The sequence below is a fragment of the Leopardus geoffroyi genome, chromosome B2, assembly GCF_018350155.1.
Source record: "Leopardus geoffroyi isolate Oge1 chromosome B2, O.geoffroyi_Oge1_pat1.0, whole genome shotgun sequence".
Lineage (NCBI taxonomy): Eukaryota > Metazoa > Chordata > Mammalia > Carnivora > Felidae > Leopardus > Leopardus geoffroyi.
In genome coordinates this window covers 11,535,703-11,556,167 of record NC_059332.1, presented here as the reverse complement: position 1 = coordinate 11,556,167, position 20,465 = coordinate 11,535,703, and the positions used below count along the sequence as shown (strand labels likewise).

The following is a 20,465-nucleotide window of genomic DNA, read 5'->3' as shown; positions in this document are numbered from 1 at the left end:
TAATACGTCCTTAATTTTAAATCCCTAATTTTACCTACTTGAAATAATTTTGATTTGGCTAGGGTAGATATAATACCTTCTTAAAGCATTGAGTTAGACCCGTTAACACACAGATATTCAATTATGTGTAGTATTAGCTTGATACGGCAAATATGCTAACTTACAATGTAACACTGAGTGCACAGCAATTTCATATCCACTATTTGAACTTGGAAATGGACATGTAGAGACAATAATCTGAGTAAGATTGAGATAGGAAATCCTGAGATTTTCAAAACACCAGGATATCCTAAATTTTCAGACTTAGATTCTGTTAATAATCTAGCCATGGTAAGTGCACACCTTATCATCTTCATCAAAGCCGGAAAGGTCTGGTCGGCTGGAGGAGACCTGTAAGAGAGCAATGGTTTTATCAACGTAGTTCATATGTGTAACAGAAACTACATATATAGAAATGTAGCGTCTCATTTACAATTGAAACCTGTATGACCTTCTCATGTCCCTCTTTATCCTGCAGTCCTCAGGAGTAACAACTACCCTCAATTTGGGGTTTATCATTCCCACACCAGCTTCATATAGTTACTTATATACATAAAATGGATGTACACATAAAAATATATGCATATCTTATACATAAAAGTATTACTATATGCACACATAATATATATTTTTTGCGTATTTTTATAATGAAAAAAAGTGGTATCTTACCATGGTCTTTTTAATTAGTCTCATAATTTATTTGTTCTATTCTGGATAGATATGTAGGCCACTTCCAATTTTTGTCAGTTACAAACTATAATGACATAAATTATTGTTACGGTCCCTAAGTACCACTCTAGCTGTACCCCACAATGATTGACATGTATACAATTTCGGCATTATTTAGTTCTAAATATATCCTATGTTTCAAGTTTGTTTATTTATTTAAGTAATCCCTACATCCAACGTGGGGCTTGAATTCATGACTGCGACATCAAGAGTCACGTGTTCTACCGACTGAGCCAGCCAGCCAGGCGCCCCCATCCTATGTTTCTATGAGACGCTCTAGAAGTTATACTAAGGCATGGAAACCCTGGGCTGCAGATAAGGTTTGTGTGCCTTCCACTTGCTCTTCCATAGCAATTTTAGGGTCAGCTTATGAAATCCTATAGGAGATTATGTGGGAAATTTATAGATCAGTTTAAGGAGATGTGCCAACTCTTTTGACACTGTGTGCTTCCCTCAATGAACACAGTCCGTCTCTCCACGAATTTAGGCTTCATTTATGGTGATAACTGCATTGAGATTTTCTGTCTTCTTGATTCGGTTTTTGTAGGAAAATTCCATTTTGTTGAAGCTTTTACATTTACTGGTATAACGTTATTCATGGTTTGCTCTTGATGCTGTCTAAATCTCCATTCTGTTTGTAGTGATATGTCCATTTTTATTTCCAATAATATTTGAATTATTATCCCAATATTTTTTCTTCCCCAATGAAACTTAAGTAGAAGTCAGTGCATTTGACCAGTCTTTCCAAAAGCCTGCTTTCCAGCTTTGTTGATTCCATTGTTAGTTTTCTATTTCATACACCTACGTTCTTTTTTTTTTTAATTTTTTTTTTCAACGTTTATTTATTTTTGGGACAGAGAGAGACAGAGCATGAACAGGGGAGGGGCAGAGAGAGAGGGAGACACAAAATCGGAAACAGGCTCCAGGCTCCGAGCCATCAGCCCAGAGCCCGATGCGGGGCTCGAACTCACGGACCGCGAGATCGTGACCTGGCTGAAGTCGGACGCTTAACCGACTGCGCCACCCAGGCGCCCCTCATACACCTATGTTCTAATCTTTATTATTTCCTTCTTTATTAGGATTCTGCTCTAGCATTTATTATTACCTTAACATTTTTTAATTCTGATTTTGTTTAATTTAAAAATTATCTATCCATAAATATTTCTCTGTGAATCTCTAAAAAATACAGAATTCCTCCTCCCTTTAAAAAAACAATAACCACAGGGGCACCTGGGTGACTCGGTCAGAAAAGCACGTGACTCTTGATCTTGTGGTCATGAGTTTGATTAAAAAAAACAAAACAAACATAAACATAATACCATTTTAACATCTTAAAAAAATTAAGGGATTCCTAAATAGTATCAGATATCTTCCAGTGTTCAAATGTCTCATAAACATTTTCAATGAACTCTGAATCAGGATCACAACAATTTGTACATTGCAATCAGAGGGTGTATTTTGTCTCTTAGGGGTTTTCCCTTTTCTAGGTCATTTGCTCCCATAAAGTTTCCCTCTTGCTGAGTCCCCATTGTGTCATTTAACATTCTCTTCTGTCCCCTGTAACTATTTAGCAGTTAGATTCAGAATCTTAGAGCAGGATCATTTTTTAGGGGGCTGGAGGTGGACAGAATACTTCATAGGGGGTCTCTCTACACCTTGTAGCATAGATGTTTCCCTCGTTGTTTTTCACTCTTCTTTTTAATACAAGAGCCATACATCCCTAATAGTAGCTCAGTGTTCTTTCATTTTCCCTACTGTCTAGTATTCGGCTCTGTAAGCGGAGTAACAGGGAATTCAGAGCCCAGTTTCTGTCTAACTACCACTTCCAACCACATCCCACAAGTACTGGTACATGTACCCATTTTTATTATCATTTTGTTCTAAATACATCCTGATTTCCATTACGCTCTCTTCTTTGATACCTAAAACTTAATTAAAAGACCATTTTTTTTTTCAATTTACACATTTAGAAAATACAGAAATACACATCGTTTCGACCCCACCCTCCCTCCCAAATTTACAAGAGCTGGAATCTTTATGGTGCCCCACTCATTTCTTTTTCCTTAACCTACCCAAAATGCTTTTCATAAATAAAACCAAGAAAACTGCTGAATTAATTTATGTTGTGGATTTTTTACATACGTAGTATGAGGCTCCCATTATCAGTTTCTAATAACTGCACTGTGGTCAGAAGTAACCTGTACAAAAACGACTATGGGGGGGCGCCTGGGTGGCTCAGTCGGTTGAGCGACCGACTTCGGCTCAGGTCATGATCTCACGGTTTGTGAGTTCAAGCCCCGCGTCGGGCTCTGTGCTGACAGCTCAGAGCCTGGAGTCTGCTTCCGATTCTGTGTCTCCCTTTCTCTCTCTGCCCCTCCCCCACTCATGTTCTGTCTCTGTCTCAGAAATAAACATTAAAAAAAAAAAATTAAAAAAAAAAAAAAAAACGATTATAGGGATTGTCTGGGGCTGCATTGTGGCCTGCTATATGACAACTTTTATCAATGTTCGCCATGTTTTCAATCACTTCCAGGCAATTCTGGAGAGGAGGAAGGCAAGGATGCTGTGCTTTTCCTTGGCAGGATCTTACACCCTGCTGCTTCTGGAAAAGAGACTGCTTTGCAACTGTCCATGCCCTAGTCTGTCCTTTCTTCCCATGACAGTGTTCCCCTGTACTAGAAGCAGTTTCTGTCAACTGGATTTTCCAGATGAACCGGTTGAGGAACAGAATCCAGTGGTCAGGGGAGAGACCAGGAACTGGAGGAGTATCTACATGAAGGTGCCTGGAGCCCTGTCACACTGATGGGCAGCCCAGTAGAAGCCACCAGGGCAGCTTGAACAGGGCATAGAAACAGACTCACGAGCAGCAGCCAGGATTTTTAGGTGACTCTACCATCCTTAAACCAACTACTTGCATTTATGTCTCAAGAAACTTCTTTCAAGGACATAACTCTATGACCAGAAATCCGTAAGATCCCACTAAAGGCTCAGTCATGTGACCATACCAGCGCTCTCTGCTGTGGTTCCCTAGGAGAGGACAGGCTTGGTGCTGCGGGATGCCCACACCTCCTGTGGGAGGCCCACAGGGCCTACTCCCGCCTGACTCCAGACCCCTTACGCACCGCCCCCACACCCTGACACACGGCCAGGACTCAGCAGAGCCTCAGCAGGGTGCACTTACATTGTGAACGTTTGGCGTGCTTAGGCTCCTCCGGAGATGCCGAGCTTTCGTGGACAGTGCTTCTTTGACTGTGACCGCCTGTAAAATTTCACGATAGCATTTATTTTTTTTTCCTTCTGATAACAAAAATAACATACATTTAGTGTGGAATGTTTAGAAAATATAGAAATACGCATCGTTTCGACCCCACACTCCCTCCCAAATTTACAAGAGCTGGGATCTTTATTGTACCCCACTCATTTCTTTTTCCTTAACCTACCAAAAACGCCTGTCATAAATAAAACCAAGAAAACTGCTGAACTGATTTATGTTGTGGATTTTTTACATAGGTAGGCAGAGAAAACGCAGAGGTACCCCTAAGTATAGATGTCATTTGCAAAACCACAGTCAACTTTTATGCTGTTTGTACTTTATTCATGCAGCAATTTTGGTGGGACTCCCACTAAAGGAAGGGTTTTCTGCCAGATGCCAATCTTTTTTTTTTTTTTTAATAATTAAAAAAAAATTTTTTTTAACGTTTATTTATTTTTGAGACAGAGAGAGACAGAGCATGAACGGGAGAGGGTCAGAGAGAGAGGGAGACACAGAATCTGAAACAGGCTCCAGGCTCTGAGCTGTCAGCACAGAGCCCGACGCGGGGCTCGAACTCACGGACCGTGAGATCATGATCTGAGCCGAAGTCGGACGCTTAACCGACCAAGCCACCCAGGCGCCCCCAGATGCCAATCTTAGTAGTTTTTTGCTCACAAGGCACTTTCCAGTAACTTCAACTATTGCCTCCATGGATGACAATTCCTGTCTTAGAGTTCTACTACCTAGACTACATTCACCTGAATGTCCCGTTTTTGTTGCAGAAGTTAACCTGGACCCCAAAATTAGGGAGATGGTAATAGCATGTGGTTAAACCTGTGGACTTAGGAGTCAAGCCCTCCAAGGTTTACAACTGACTTTGTACCACTTGTTAGCTGTGTAGCCTGTGGCGGGTTAGCTTATTACCATGGCCTCAATTTTCTCACTTACCAAAGGAGATTGTGACAGTGTTTATTTCCCTCCTAGGGTGATCTTGCAGATTAAATGAAAGACTGTATTTAAATCACTCAGGCACAGCACTTCCAGAGAAGGTATTTGATATAATGTAGACATTATTTTAATTTTTGGTAATACTATTTTGTCCAAGTAACTACATCATATATGTGTGTGTGTGTGTGTGTGTGTGTGTGTGTGTCTATATATATATATAAATGTTTACTCATTTCTGAGAGACAGAGGCAGAGTGTGAGTGGGGGAAGGGCAGAGAGAGACGGAGACACAGAATCCGAAGCAGGCTCCAGGCTCTGAGCTGTCAGCACGGAGCCTGATGCGGGGCTCGAACCCACACACCGTGAGATCGTGACCTGAGCCAAAGCTGGACACTTTACCGACTGAGCCACCCAGGCGCTCCTCAAAGTAACTACTTTGTCTAATGAGACTGCTACTCAAGTCTTCCTTCTCTCACAGACTCAGAGGGAAGGTGTTTGGTAAATAAATTCATCTTTGTCCATGTGGAGGGGAAAGGGCTGGTGATCTCATCCTCTGGTCCAGATACTGCTGTTACTTGCCTGCCGGAGCCGTTCAAGACTCAGAATGTTCTCCACCTGCAGCACGCCTCGCGTGTACTTCTCAATGTAGGTCTCCCCATCAGAAGTGCCCTCGTTTTCACTCCTTGCTGCCATGAGAGCCAGTGTTTCCCGGTCCTCAATCTCTTCTGTTGCCTGAAAGGAGAAGGCAATGACAATGCTTTTGTGTGAGTCTTCTTTTTATCCAAACTGTGGTGAGGAAGTGATTTAGATGTTCTAAGAATTAACATATTCTCCAATACCTGTATTTCTTTCTTTCTTTTTTTTAAAAATAGGCTTCCTGGGGCGCCTGGGTGGCGCAGTCGGTTAAGCGTCCGACTTCAGCCAGGTCACGATCTCGCGGTCCGTGAGTTCGAGCCCCGCGTCAGGCTCTGTGCTGATGGCTCAGAGCCTGGAGCCTGTTTCCGATTCTGTGTCTCCCTCTCTCTCTGCCCCTCCCCCGTTCATGCTCTGTCTCTCTCTGTCCCAAAAATAAATAAACGTTGAAAAAAAAAATAGGCTTCCTGCCCAATGCAGAGCCCAATGTGGTGCCCAATGAGGGGCTTTGAACTCACAACCCTGAGATCAAGACCTCAACTGAAATCAAGAGTCAGACGCTTCACCAACTGAGCCACTGAGGCACCCCTCCAATACTTGTATTTTGATATTTCTAAAAAGTAATATGTATTTTACCTTTGGTATATTGGATACTAATTCATAGGTGACACCACAGGAATAAAGTATATTCTTCAACGATATTCTCCTCTTCAAACTCTGGGTGAAACTCTGCCAAGGAAAGGAAAACCGAAGTAAGCGATATGAAATACTATATATGTTATTCAGCCTCTTACAGATTGCAGAAACATTATCAAGGACTACATTTTTGATGCGCATACAATGCCCAGAAAAATAAAACCAAAAAAATCCTTGTCTCTGACTCTGAAGGACAACAGTGTCCAGCTGTCATTTGGGGATCAGATAACAGAATCTGCAGCCCATCCAGGGATTTGGGGGGCTGTTCTTCTCCCCCATGGGCAGCCTTGCTTTTGGTCTCGACAGGGCTGAATCAATGTGTCCTCCTCTCACAGGCAGAAGAAGGCTGGAGAGGCTCAGTTTGGCCTGTAGCACCTCTGAGATGAGACCCGGGGACGCAGCAGGGATTTATTTACAGCCCGCTTCTCATCCCGTTTTGTCACTATCCTGCTGGGATTTGTCACTTAACCTATTTCGAACAGCGAAATGTCACTGCCCCACTGCCTCCTAGGATGATGCGTTTCAAGTCGGCCAAGGCAGAGAGCCCTCTGTTGGGTGACATTTACCTCTGCTCTCTTTATGCCCCATTATGTTGGGTCAACGAGAATCAGGCTGTAACTTGGCTAGTGTGGGAAGCATTGCACTTCACCACAAAACCCTACCCTGTGACAGGAGGAAGGGACTTCAAGCTCATGAAGGCAACGGCAGAATCAGGCCCCATTACTACCTGTTTGTTGTAAATATTGGCCGCAATCCGTTTTCGTAATACTAACTCCATAGCAGCTGGGTGGCTGAGCTGCACCGTGGTTTTCACTATGAGGTAAATCCTTTCATTCTGCGGCGTGACCCTATTCAGGTGAACGGAATCATGCACTGAGGAGTCCCAAGAGGCTGTGGCTGAAACCTAAGGACGGGAGAAGGGGGAGGCGGAAAGAGACACGTCTCAGGGGTGCACATGTACACCATGCACGGAAATAAATGCAGCCCCACCGAGTCATACACGTTCCTCCTCACCTCTTCTGAGCGACAACACACATTCTACTTTTCCAAGTTCCCCAGTCCTCTCCCCCAGTGCAGACCACGGCAGCTTCATGGGAAGAGAGGCCCTTGGGCTGTGCACTAACCAGAAGCCCACGAACAGAGCCTTAGGGCTCAATTACCTCCTCGTCGCTGTGCTTTATGATGGGCAGGTAGAAAAACTGGCTGCCGTGCTCCTTGGGCAGGATGGAGTTCACACCGGACGCGTGGGGGCCCACGAGCTGCTCGTTGGCACTGAGGTCATCCGCTGACCAAATCCAGGGCACAGAGACAGAAGTGGAAGGAAAAGTCATTTTTTTTTTTAATTTTTTTTTTCAACGTTTTTATTTATTTTTTTGGGGGACAGAGAGAGACAGAGCATGAACGGGGGAGGGGCAGAGAGAGAGGGAGACACAGAATCAGAAACAGGCTCCAGGCTCTGAGCCATCAGCCCAGAGCCCGACGCGGGGCTCGAACTCACGGACAGCGAGATCGTGACCTGGCTGAAGTCGGATGCTTAACCGACTGCGCCACCCAGGCGCCCCGGAAAAGTCATTTTTTAAGCAGGCGCCAACATTTTTAAAATGTGTTTTCCACTGATGAAGTTTGCAAGTAACACACTTTCCTTTCTTTCCTTCCTTACCCCACAGTTGAAACAGAGACTCCAAAACTCACAATAGCTTGTATGCTTTCCAGGGACAACTAGGAGAGCTAAAAAGGGACCCTGTGAGTCTCTGATAAAATGGGCAAATATATCCCATAGGCAGTCCTAGGAGCAAACATTTTCCCTACAAACACTCACCTGAAACTTTGCTTTCTGATGTCAATTCCTTGTGTAACCTGGGGTTAGGCTTGTGTCCTACTTACATACCTTACACACGATTAGAGACTGAACAGCTAAATTAGCAATTTAGAATCAAAATTCTGTGGGGTGCCTGGCTGGCTCAGTTGGTTAAGAGTTCGACTCTTGGTTCTGGTTCAGGTCATGATCTCGTGGTTCATGAGTTCGAGCCCTGCTTTGGGTTCTGTGCTGGTGGCGTGGAGGCTGCTTGGGATTCTCTCTCTCTCTCTCTCTCTCTCTCTCTCTCTCTCTCTCTCTCTCCCTGCCCCTTCCCCACTTGCACTCTCTCTCAAAATAAATAAACTTAAAAAAAAAAAAAGATTCAAAGTTCTGAGTACTTGGGAGAACTACGAGGATCACCTTCCTCCAGAGCCCTACGCCATGTGGGATTCACCCTTCACAGATTTCTGTAAGTGATCGTCCAACCTTTGCTCTTATCCCCCCAAGAACAGAGAACTCACCACTTCATGAGGCACACATTTTACTTCCAGACTTAAAACAGAATAAAACAAAACAAAAAACCTCTTCATATGAAGAGCCAAAGCCAACCTCCCTGGGTCTTCCCTCCAAAAAAGAGGTTTCCAGGCTGTGTTCTAAGATTCTGGGGGCCATGTCAAAGAGCCTACCTGAGCCTACCTACCTCCCCACTTGGCAACTCTGCTTTTATCTTCTACAAAAGGGGTTCCATTTAAGATTGCATTCTGAAGATGGATTTTACTGCTAAAATACTTGAATACAAGACCTTGAATACTTGAATACAAGAACCATCATTCTTGGTTCACACAGGTTTGGTCTAATTGCCATAGTAAAGAACAACCCTCAATGCAAGGTTATAGTGTAATCATGTTCTGATATCAATACTATTGGGGGTGGGGAGCAAATGGCACTAGTTAGAAATGCAGATTCCTAGGCCATAGCAAAGTTTCAAAATTCAGAATCTCTGCGGGTGATTACCTTCTCAGGTAACTCCTATGTCCATTAATGTCTCTAAACCATAACTGTTTTAATGTGTGGTTTTTGTTTGTTTGTTTGTTTGTTTGTTTTTGAAGTAGGGTTCATGCCCAGTGCGGAGCCCAATGTAGAGCCCAACATGGGGCTTGAACTCGAGACCCTGAGATCAAGACCTGAGCTGCACCAAGAGTCAGACACTTAACTGACTGAACCACTTGGTGCCCCAGTTTTAACATTTTCATGTGTAATTTTTAACCTCTTGGTACTCTCTTTTAAACTGTGCACTCCTCTGTGGGATAACCAGTGATGCTGTGTGTCAAACTTCATGCATTTGGTCGGACTAAGAATGCCACCTAGACACAACAGACGAGTGATTAGAAAAGTGATTCAAGGGGTGCCTGGGTGGCTCAGTCGGTTAGGCGTCCGACTTTGGCTCAGGTCACGATCTCGCGGTCCACGAGTTCGAGCTCCGTGTCGGGCTCTGGGCTGATGGCTCGGAGCCTGGAGCCTGCTTCCGATTCTGTGTTTCCCTCTCTCTCTGCCCCTCCCCCGTTCATGCTGTGTCTCTCTCTGTCTCAAAAATAAATAAATAAACGTTAAAAAAAAAAAAAAAAAAAAGAAAAGTGATTCAAGGGTCCCAATCAGGTGGGTCTTTAAATACAAGAACACCTAAAGCACTGGTGGTTACTTACCATTCAAATCAAGGAAGAGAACCGGGATGTGGGTTTCCATTCCAGGTGGTGGGATCCTAAATTCAACAACAAAATTTAATCATAACAAAATACATGTTTTACATCTTGTTAGATAATCAAACACCACAGAGGCACGGAAGAGGCGGAGAACTGCTGTGGAGATACAGATTCTATGAATGAAATATTTTCACATTTCTTGACGTCCCTGTCAACACAAATCATGAGAATTATGTGACTTCCATAAAGAACTACCAGTGAAACAAAGATTCTTTGAAGCCTTTCTAGAAATAATTCTAGTAATGGGAAAGAAGGGAAGGGATGCTGTTAAGAATGGAGATGGGGAAGGCGCCTGGGTAGCTCAGCCAGTTAAGCGTCTGACTTTGGCTCAGGTCATAATTTCGCAGTCCATGAGTTCGAGCCCCGTGTCGGGCTCTGTGCTGATGGCTCAGAGCCTGGAGCCTGCTTTGGATTTGTGTCTCCCTCAAGTGTGCACTCTCTCTCTCAAAAATAAACATTAAAAAAAAAAAAAGAAAGAAAGAAAGAAAGAAAAAACAATGGAGATGGGCAGGATCAGAACCCAGAGGAAATAAACAATAAAAGCAACATTGAAAAAACTCACAGGAGGCGAGAATGAGAGACATATAAAAGGCCCAAAAGAGGGGCGCCTGGCTGGTTCAGTTAAGCACCTAACATTGGCTTAGGTCATGATCTTGCCATTCATGAGTTCGAGTCCTGCATCGGGCTCTCTGCTGTCAGTGTAGAGCCTGCTTCGGATCCTCTCCTCTCCCCCTCTCCTTCTCTCTCTGCCCCTCCCCTGCTCACTCTCTCTCTTTCTCTGTCCCTCTCAAAATAAATAAAAACACTTAAAAAATTATAGATATATAAAAAAAGGCTAAAAAGACAATGAAAGACAAAAAAGACCAAAGCAGTCAGCGTTTTACCAAAAACTGGCCCAGGTGCATGCGAGTCACCTAGTGGGGAGGGCCTCTTAAAATGAAAAGTCCTGGGCCCATCTTTTCTCTTGAGAATCAGAATACTCAGGGTCAGGACCCACTGTACAGTCGAGATGATCTGACTCGGCTCAAATGAAGGTGACTGAGGTAAGGAGAAAGACTGTCTAGACAAGGCCTCAGGAAGCAGAACAAGACTGGGAATGAGGCGTCCATCTGTTAACACGTGGCCAGCAGACAGACCGTGTGTGTGCCCTACAGGATTCCAGTACAGCAGGGGGCTATGTGGGGAGAAACATCATGTTACAAATTACGTGCCAGCAAATTTGGATTTTCTGGTCTCATAATACCATCGAATCCATTATACTTCTATCTGTCATTATGGACACAAATAACATCACTAATGTTTCCACGCCTACCCTAAAGACACGATCTGGGCGTGTATATTCTCTGTTCAAAAGCAATCCAATTTCTCCTAAATGCCTAGGACACATTCCTTTTTTTTAATGTTTATTTTTTTTTTACTTTTGAGAGAGAGTGAGGGTAGGGGAGGGGCAGAGAGAGACTCGGGGGCACAGAGGATCAGAAGTGGTCTCTGTACTGACAGCACAGAGCCTGATGTGGGGTTTGAACTCACGAACTGTGAGATCATGACCTGAGCCAAAGTCGGAAACTTAACCAGCTAGGCCACTCAGGAACCGCTAGGACATATTCTTGTAAAAAGAACGAGAATGAGAATAAGCAGCAGCAGGAGCTACCATTTGACAAATGGGCACCATGGACAACGTATTTTTAATATATTAACTCTAATTCTTACAACAGTCCAAAAAAAAAATGTAAAAAGAACGAGAATGAGAATAAGCAGCAGCAGGAGCTACCATTTGACAAATGGGCACCATGGACAACGTATTTTTAATATATTAACTCTAATTCTTACAACAGTCCAAAAAAAAAAAGAGGTCCATTAATAGATTAGAAATAAAGCCTCAGAGAAGTTAATGAAATTGAACACTTAAAAGAGCTGCAGCTGGAAACTAAATTCAGATCTACTGGACTGCAGAGCCTAGGATACCATGCTGTTTCTCATTGAGCATTGGGATGGAGTGATCAATTGACTGATCACTGTTATTTAGTGCTCGAGAGCTGGTTACTGTGTGTTAGGGACCAAACAGAGCAGGCACTGAAGGCTAATAAGAAAATATATTTTCTCCCCTCTCCAAATAGACCCTGGAAACACCCTTCTTTCAAGTCCAACTAAGAGAATTTCTGGAGATCAGGAAACCGTGTCCAAAATGCTCATGTGGAGAAGCTAAGACATGGGGTATTTGGTTGCGGGTCAGCTAATCCTCACTCCCCGGCTTCCCGGCAGAGGAAGTTGGCTGCAGTGGGGGAGGAGAGAAGGGAAGGCAGCACCAGAGATGGGTGGTCCCTCCCTGGGCAGCTCACGTCACTTAGCATTTACTGTGACAGCCCTGGAAAGGCACTGGCACGCCTCTGGTGCCGGCCGGCCACCATCATGTCAGTCCTGCGTGGGGGGAACGGACAGCACTTACCAGTGAGCGGGCGCCCCAGGGACCCCGCTGCCCGGTGCAGGCACCAGCACGGCGTTTCTTTCCTCCGTCAGTCCCACCCACTGCTCCACAAGCCGGGCCTCCCGCTCCACGTCGTCCTCTGTCTTCTCTGCAGGACAAAATGAGGGGATGGGAGCCGGGGGGGGGGGGGGGAGACAATTTCCAAATTTATTTTTATTTTAAAAAATGTTTTACTTTTGAGAGACAGAGAGAGTGAACATGTGTGGCAGCAGGGGAGGGGCAGAAAGGGAGAGAGAGAATCCCAAGCAGGCTCAGCACTGTCAGCCCAGAGCCCAATGCAGAGCTCGAACTCACAAACCGTGAGATCATGACCTGAGCCGAAGTTGGACGCTCAAGCCACCCAGGCACCCCGACAATTTCCAAATTTAAAATAAATAGGTTTTCATTTGGTAACATTCCCCAAGTGGCTTAAACATCCATGATGGTCCAAAAAAGGACATGAGGCTTCGAAGCTCCAGCCTGAGCACCCAGACAAGCTCTCAGGGGCCAGGACTCTCGCCTGATGGACCATCAGGAAGGGACGCAGAAACAGCCTTGGGACAGGGATGAGAATACAGGTTGTTTTTCCTGGTTCTGTACTTGGGGGAAGTTGTTCACAGAAGAGTCTGGGCTTCCTAATGAGTCAAAAAGGGATAATACAAGTTATGTCTACTTCACACGTTTCTTGGAAGGAGCCAATGAAATGAGGGGTGTGACACCGCCTCATAAAACTATACACTACAGATGATTGAAACCCACAACATACTACACTCTCTACAACTAACTTCATTGTCCTTCACGCTTGTTAGGAAAGAGATTTTATTTAATATATTTTGAAGTCCTTGGATTCATAATTCAACTCTGCAGCTACAAAGGTGTAGTCAAAGTGAGTTGATATTAGCAGGCCGAGCTCGTACACAAACTGATGCCAAGAATGTTGAGCCAAGGGGCGCCTGGACGGCTCAGTCAGTTAAGCATTCCACTTTGGCTCAGGTCATGATCTCACAGTTTGGGAGTCTGAGCCCCACGTCGGGCTCTGTGCTGACAGCTCGGAGCCTGGAGCCTTCTGCTTTGGTTTCTGTGTCTCCCTCTCCCTCTGTCCCTCCCCCAGTCTCATTCTGTCTCTCTATCTCTGTCTCTCTCTCTCTCAAAAATAGGGGCACCTGGATGGCTCAGTTGTTTACACGTCAGACTTTGGCTCAGGTCATGATCTCACAGTTCGTGGGTTTGAGCCAAACGTCAGGCTCTGTGCTGAGGCCTTAGAGCTTGGAGCCTGCTTCGGATTCTGTGTCTCCCTCTCTCTCTCTGCCCCTCCCCTGCTCATGCTCTGTCTCTCAAAAATAAATAAAAAACATGAAAAAAATTAAAAATGAATGAATGAATGAATAAATAAATAAATAAATATTAAAAATAAAAAGAATGTTTAGCCAAGATTTTTTATCAAGGGGGAGCTTTTGCTAACCTCTACCTGAAATGGATAAACATTCATAATGTGTCCTTTGGTACAGAACCAACCACAATGAACGGATCATAAAGTCAGGATGAGAGACTAAGGGTTTTAAGAACATACTTCTATGCTAGAGTCCGAGTGGCTGTTGCCAGTATAAGCAAACAACCCCTGGGGCTGGTAGCATTGGGTGGACCAGCTTAAGCCAACCTGCACCAGCTGAGCACACAGCTGCCACCCAAGAGGAGCTGGGCGCTGACCTGCCAAGGGCTGTGGTTTCAGACGTGACCCTCTAGCTGCCATCAGTCCCAGGGTCTGAGCCCAGAACACCTCATAATGAGATGTCGGTCCTGACCGCATTTGCATTCATCAAAACAAAATTTGAGTTTATTTTTCTCAATTATTATTTTATTTGGTAATCTATACCCAGTGACGGGCTCAAACTCAAAACCCTGAGATCAAGAGTCGCACAGTCCACCAACTGAGCCTGCCAGGTGACCCGAAACAAAATTTGAGTTTAACATTTAGTGTCACACAGTTCACTTAGAGTTTTGTGAATGCTTATGACTTTCAAATTCAATACCATACAAAATGATTCGCTAACATCTATAATTGTCACAAGGTCAAAAAACTACGATATCACTGTCCAGCTGAGAGGAGAAAACAACCTGTTGTCACTGTCTCGATGTGAAAAAGCCAGTCCCGGGAAAGAGTTTAATCTCACATACCTTTTTTATTGCTGACTTTTTTAATCTGTTCATCTAAGTATTCTCGTCGTTTGATGAGTGCGTCGGACCACCTTTCCCTCACAGAGTTTAAGTCTTCTTCCTGACATCAGGGAGGGAAAACATCTTCCTGTAGAGTGCACAGATGGCTATTTCTTTTTTTTAACAAAGATGTTTACATCGATCAAGAAAGTTTTCATTAGGAAAGGCCATTGAACATTGCTGTGTGATTAATATGCAAGAAAGCAAAGGGGTCTCAGAAACACAGCATGCTGATCAAGGAACCCGTTAACTCAGAAATCAGAGCCCCTGGATTTCCGAAAGGATAATTATACTTAAAAGCAAGAGAAGCTCAAGCTACGCCAGCTGTTGGGATGATTCTTCTATGGTGTGTGTGTGTGCGTGTGTGTGTGTGTGTGTGTGTGTGTGTGTGTGTGTGTCTACGTGTGTGTTTAAATTGGAGCTACTTGTTTGAAGGATGTGTGATTCCAAGCAGAGACACCATGAACAGAGTCCAAACCATGTAACAGCAAATGGAAATGCAAAAAAACCAGACATCCTCATAGTTCATAGTTCAATGGCCTCATGACATATAGTTTCTGAAATGCAAAGAAGGGATGAGCAGAGAACCTTTCAAACTTGCTGCCAACATTTCACCTCTGACCACTACCATAAGGCTAACCAAAAATCTCCCATGCAAACACCCAACATGCATCAGCCATGCTTTAAGGACTCCCAGAAGCAGCTGTTGGACTTCCCCGTGAACAACGTGGCAGGAAGCACACAGACAGCAGCAGCACGTTAGTTAACAGCGTCGCCGAGGTCCAAGGGGATACTGGTATTTCCTCACAAAGTCTGTTTTTGTTTGTTTGTTTTCTTTCTTAGTAGAGTTCTGAGGGCAAGAAATCCACCAATTCAGCTCAAAATGCTCTCTGACTTGCTTAATTCCAGTCTAACCTTTAAGACACGACAGTAAGAGCAGACACAGAGGACCTCTGAGGCTTTACCTGCAATGTACCCACAGTTTACATACAGGAAGGCTCACCAGGAAACTACGGAGAATCACCACAAAGACTGGGGACCAAACCCAGAAAACCTCATTCTTGACTTGCTGCCTGGCCTGTTACTATCATGCCATGTTCCACGACAGCAGACCAGCCACTGCTGACTGGGTACAAGTTCAGAGGTACAGTCTTCCCCCGCTAAAATTCCAGAAGAAAAAGCTGAGATTTAAATTCTCTAAGTTATGGATAATTAAGCTTGGTCCTAACGAAAGAGGAAAACTGGCAAAATAAAACTAAACTACAGAAAACGTTTTGCAATTTCCTATCTGGCAAGAGACTTTTAAACTAAAATGGTGTATTAGAACAATACTACTCTCTTGGAGGTGAGGAGAAAAGACAAGACTCTACTCAAAGATTATGAATGCATAATTGTACAAGTTGTAAAGTCATTAATTTAATACAGCAATGATGGGCTTGCTTAGAAAGTCTTTACAGGCTCATTCAAGATGGCATAGCGGCAATGCAGTATTCTGGTCATACATTTTGAACGGACAGAGAAATCTATAGAGAGAGTATTGTATCCCTGATTATGCTTAAAGCAAATCCAAAGCGAGTGAAACACTGCCATAGTCTTGCTCGATGGTCCTCCTTCCTCCTCCCTGCCCTCTGCTTGGCGGATGCCGGCAATTAGCAGTAGCTGTGCCCCATGCCACAGATCGACAGCAGCAGTAATACCTGATAACTATCCATATCATCACCATCCTCATCATCTCTCTGGTAGGAAAAAAATAAACACAAAGGACATGCATTTTGTTTCTCAAACAGCATACAAATAATTCTTTAAGCGTAGCACACGCATTACAATGGACAACACATAGAACACCAGCATAATAAAACATTTACATGAATTGCAAGAAAGGTTTAGTGGATTTAATTCACTCATCTAGAATGACGAACTTGAGTTTGGTTTGGTTTGTTTTTAATAAAGAAAACAGTCATTTAAAAAACAAGAACTCTCTTAGATGGGAATAAGAACCAACATCATTGAGCCAGACCTTAGTCTACTGTTACGTGAATGGTGGATATACATCGTGGGGTGGGCTACTTGAGATCTGGACCAGGCTTAGAAAGATAAAATGGCAAAACTAGACTATTCCTTCACCTCATAGTTTAACCATGAGGCAGTCAGGGTCCTGAGGGATGAAATGATTCAACCCAAGGTTAAATCTGCCAAATAGTGGCAGAGTCAGGACTAGGAGCCAAGCTGCTAATTTCCCCACTCAGTGCCCTTTTCCCTGCACCACACCACATGCACTGAGGAAATCATCACAGGGGAAAGCCCACTGGGAGCCTAAAGGCCATTCACATACAAAGTTCTGCATTGTACTACTGCAACAAGAGCACAGCCCGCCATATTGAATATATGGATCCATTGTCATCCACTACTGGATATATTAGCATCACACCAATCAGAAAAATCGGAACTGTCCTAAAATTCAGAACTGTCCTAAACCCATGGCAATAGTTTACAGTAACTTCATAAACAATTTTGGCAAAAACATTGGGCAAAACAAAATCACCATGTTGAAAATGAATTAGGACTTAGTTGAGACAGTTTTCCTTAGACACAAGAATAAAGAAACTTCCATTTGTAGAGAATAGCCTACATGGAGGCAGATTCTACTGAAAGTGAAGGCTGGGCCGTGTAACAATCTTCTTTGGTTTTTCTATGGCTATTGGAGGGTTAATATTCAAACAGGCAGTGAAGTGGTCTAGTCTTAAAAAGACAAAGTGTTTTTGTTCAAGAGCTTTAAAAATATAATTACATTATTCTCATATCTAAGTATACTTCCAAATATGCTGATTTTAAAAAGTGCTTTAGGGGCACCTGGGTGGCTCAGTCATTTAAGCATCCCACTTCAGCTCAGGTCATGATCTCACGGTTTGTGAGCTCTTCATGAGTTCAAGCCTCACATGGGGCTCGCTGCTGTCAGCAAGAGTCTGCTTCTGATCCTCTGTCCCCCTCTTTCTCTGCCCCTCCCCTGCTTAACACTCTCTCTCTCAAAAATAAATGAACATTTGTAAGAAAATGCTTTAAAATATAGTTAAACATATTCTCTGCAAAGACTGAAAAATCCACTCTTGTTTTAGTTTGGTGCCAATGATTATCATTTGAATAACTAACTTATTAAATGCATGCTTAATACTGAAGTAATTTTTCTTTTTACTTTTTACTTTCTTTTTTAAACGTTTATTTATTTATTTTTTTATTTTTTTTTATTTTTTTTTTAACATTTTATTTATTTTTGAGACAGGGAGAGACAGAGCATGAACGGGGGAGGGTCAGAGAGAGAGGGAGACACAGACTGAAACAGGCTCCAGGCTCTGAGCTGTCAGCACAGAGCCCGACGCGGGGCTCGAACTCACGGACCGTGAGATCATGACCTGAGCCGAAGTCGGACGCTTAACCGACTGAGCCACCCAGGCGCCCCGAAACGTTTATTTATTTTTGAGACAAAGAGAGACAGAGCATGAACAGGGGAGGGTCAGAGAGAGAGGAAGACACAGAATCTGAAACAGGCTCCAGGCTCTGAGCTGTCAGCACAGAGCCTGACGTGGGGCTTCAACTCACAAACTGCGAGATCGTGACCTGAGCCGAAGTCGGATGCTTAACCAACTGAGCCACCCAGGAGCCCCATCTTTTTACTTTTTTTAAAAAGATTTTATTTTTTAAGTAATCTCTACACCCAATATGGGGCTCGAACCCACAACTCCGAGATTAAGAGTCATGTGCTCTACTGACTGAGCCAGCCAAACACCCCCGAAGTAATTTTTCTTGACTTACTTCTTCACATTAATGAATAAAGTACATGTAGCTTGAATTTGTCATTTTTTAAAAAGTTTATTTATTTATTTTGAGAGAGAAAGGGTGGGGGTGGGGGGGAGGAGAGAGGGAAGGAGGGAGGGAGAATCCCAAGCAGGCTCCACCCTGTCAGCTCAGGGCCTGATGTGGGACTTGAACTCACAAACTGTGAGATCATGACCTGAGGGGAAGTCAGATGCTCAACCGACTAAGCCACCCAGGAGCCCCACTAGAGATGTATTAAAAGTGCAAATAATCAATGCTTATGAGGTTTCTCAAATAGGAACCTTCAGTCAACTGATGACCCCCTATTTTATAGGTCATGATTTAGGACACAGATTCAATGTTTTATCTAAGATCAGAGATTTATTAAGCCTTTACTACTAAGCCTTTACTACAGACGGGGATCCCAGGGAATTATTAGGTCTACTTCATCATTCTGGAGAAGACAAAAAAGGAACTGGAGGTTTGTGTTACTTCAACAAGGTGACCAAGAAGGCCAAGCTAGACTTAAGAATCCAGATCCCCCCACTCCAGGCCAGTGACCTTTCTACCAGGCCCTGTAGCCACCCCCAAATTTGATGGCCTGAGGGAGGGACTGAGCTGGGACAAGAATCCACACCCAGTTTCCTACACCATACATGAGGAAAAGTCTGGGGGAGAAGGCTCCCCTCAAGCAGCAGACTGTCCTTATGCCTTCCTCCATAGTCTCCCTGGCTCTGACAATCAGGGGCAATTTTGGCTTGGGAAAGGGAAGGCGATGTCTGACAAAGCTTTGCCTTCCTTAAGGCCTAGTCGTCCAAACCAATGTTCCTTTTATATATTATTTTTTTATAAAGAGGTTTTTTTTTTTTAAATTGTTTTTAATGTTTATTTATTTTTGAGACAGAGAGACACAGAGCATGAACGGGGGAGGGTCAGAGAGAGAGGGAGACAAAGAATCCGAAGCAGGCTCCAGGCTCTGAGCTGTCAGCACAGAGCCTGATGCGGGGCTCGAACTCACGGAACGTGAGATCATGACCTGAGCTGAAGTCGGACGCTTAACCGACTGAGCCACCCAGGCACCCCTATAAAGAGGTTTTTTAATGTTTATTTATTTTTGAGAGAGGGAGAGACAGAGAGTGAGTGGGGAGGGGCAGAAAGAGGGGGCCAGAGGATCTGAAGCAGGCTCTGAACTGTCAGTGCAGAATCCGACATGGGGCTCAAACTCACGAACAGTAAGATCATCACCTGAGCCGAAATCAAGAGTCAGATGCTTAACCGACTGAACCACCCAGGCACCCTGCCAATGTTCCTTTGAGCTTTCAGAGAAGTCTCCACCTGAATGCCAGCCAGGGAGCTGAAGGAAGCTGAGATGAAAGGTGGATCATTCTCCAGATGGGCGGCTTCTGCCCAGACCCCACAGAGAAACGTTTTCTTTCTGTTACAACAGGGAGTGCTCCCAGTCACATGTGGCTCACAGGAAGCCAGAGTTGCACGGGTGGCTTCTTCCAGTTCCTAATTCATACCCGCCTGTAAACTGCTGACTGAGTGAAGCACAGGCCTTCTCTCAGGCCACTGGGGGCAATTTCCTGATCTGAAAGTTTGTTCTCAAGGAGTGATGAGAGCTGTGATTGGTAGTAAGAAGACCAATTCTTAGATGTTCACATCTTTTACTTTTTATAAATATTTATTTTTAAATTTATTTTTTAAATCTTTTTTTAATGTTTGTTTATTTTTGAGAGAGAGAGTACAAGCAGGGGAAGAGCAGAGACAGAGGGAGACACAGAATCCAAAACAGGTTCCAGGCCCTGAGCTGTCAGCACAGGGCCCGATGTGGGCTTCAAACTCATGAACTGTGAGATCGTGACCTGAGCCAAAGTCAGAGGCTTAACTGACTGAGCCACCCAGGCGCCCCTTAAATTTAATTTTAGAAGTAATCTCTATACCCAAGGTGGGGCTCGAACTCACGATCAAAGATCAAGAGTTGCATGCTCCCCCAACAAAGCCAGCCAGGGGCCCTCCTATCTTTTAATTTTTGGAAAAGAGAACAAAAGATTTAGTAAGGGGGGATTTAATGGACAAAAACGATCGTGAGGACAACTTTTAATTTAAATAAAGAAAAAAA

At 43.9% G+C, this 20,465-nt stretch overlaps 1 protein-coding gene across 11 annotated transcripts in view; it reads right to left on the bottom strand.

Moving 5' to 3' along the window:
* The window catches only part of KIF13A (kinesin family member 13A), a 216,539-nt gene that overhangs the window by 15,953 nt on the left and 180,121 nt on the right, over positions 1-20,465 (bottom strand). For 8 of the 11 annotated variants that reach the window (XM_045497283.1, XM_045497285.1, XM_045497286.1 and 5 more), the window contains 10 exons: positions 16,231-16,269; positions 14,495-14,594; positions 12,302-12,428; positions 9,799-9,854; positions 7,458-7,582; positions 7,025-7,201; positions 6,238-6,330; positions 5,548-5,700; positions 3,950-4,027; positions 343-390 (listed from right to left, as the gene is read on the bottom strand). In XM_045497283.1, the coding sequence (XP_045353239.1) occupies positions 343-390; positions 3,950-4,027; positions 5,548-5,700; positions 6,238-6,330; positions 7,025-7,201; positions 7,458-7,582; positions 9,799-9,854; positions 12,302-12,428; positions 14,495-14,594; positions 16,231-16,269 (996 nt within the window). The remainder of the gene's footprint in view (positions 1-342; positions 391-3,949; positions 4,028-5,547; positions 5,701-6,237; positions 6,331-7,024; positions 7,202-7,457; positions 7,583-9,798; positions 9,855-12,301; positions 12,429-14,494; positions 14,595-16,230; positions 16,270-20,465) is intronic. The other 3 variants (XM_045497284.1, XM_045497289.1, XM_045497293.1) reach the window with 1 other exon arrangement.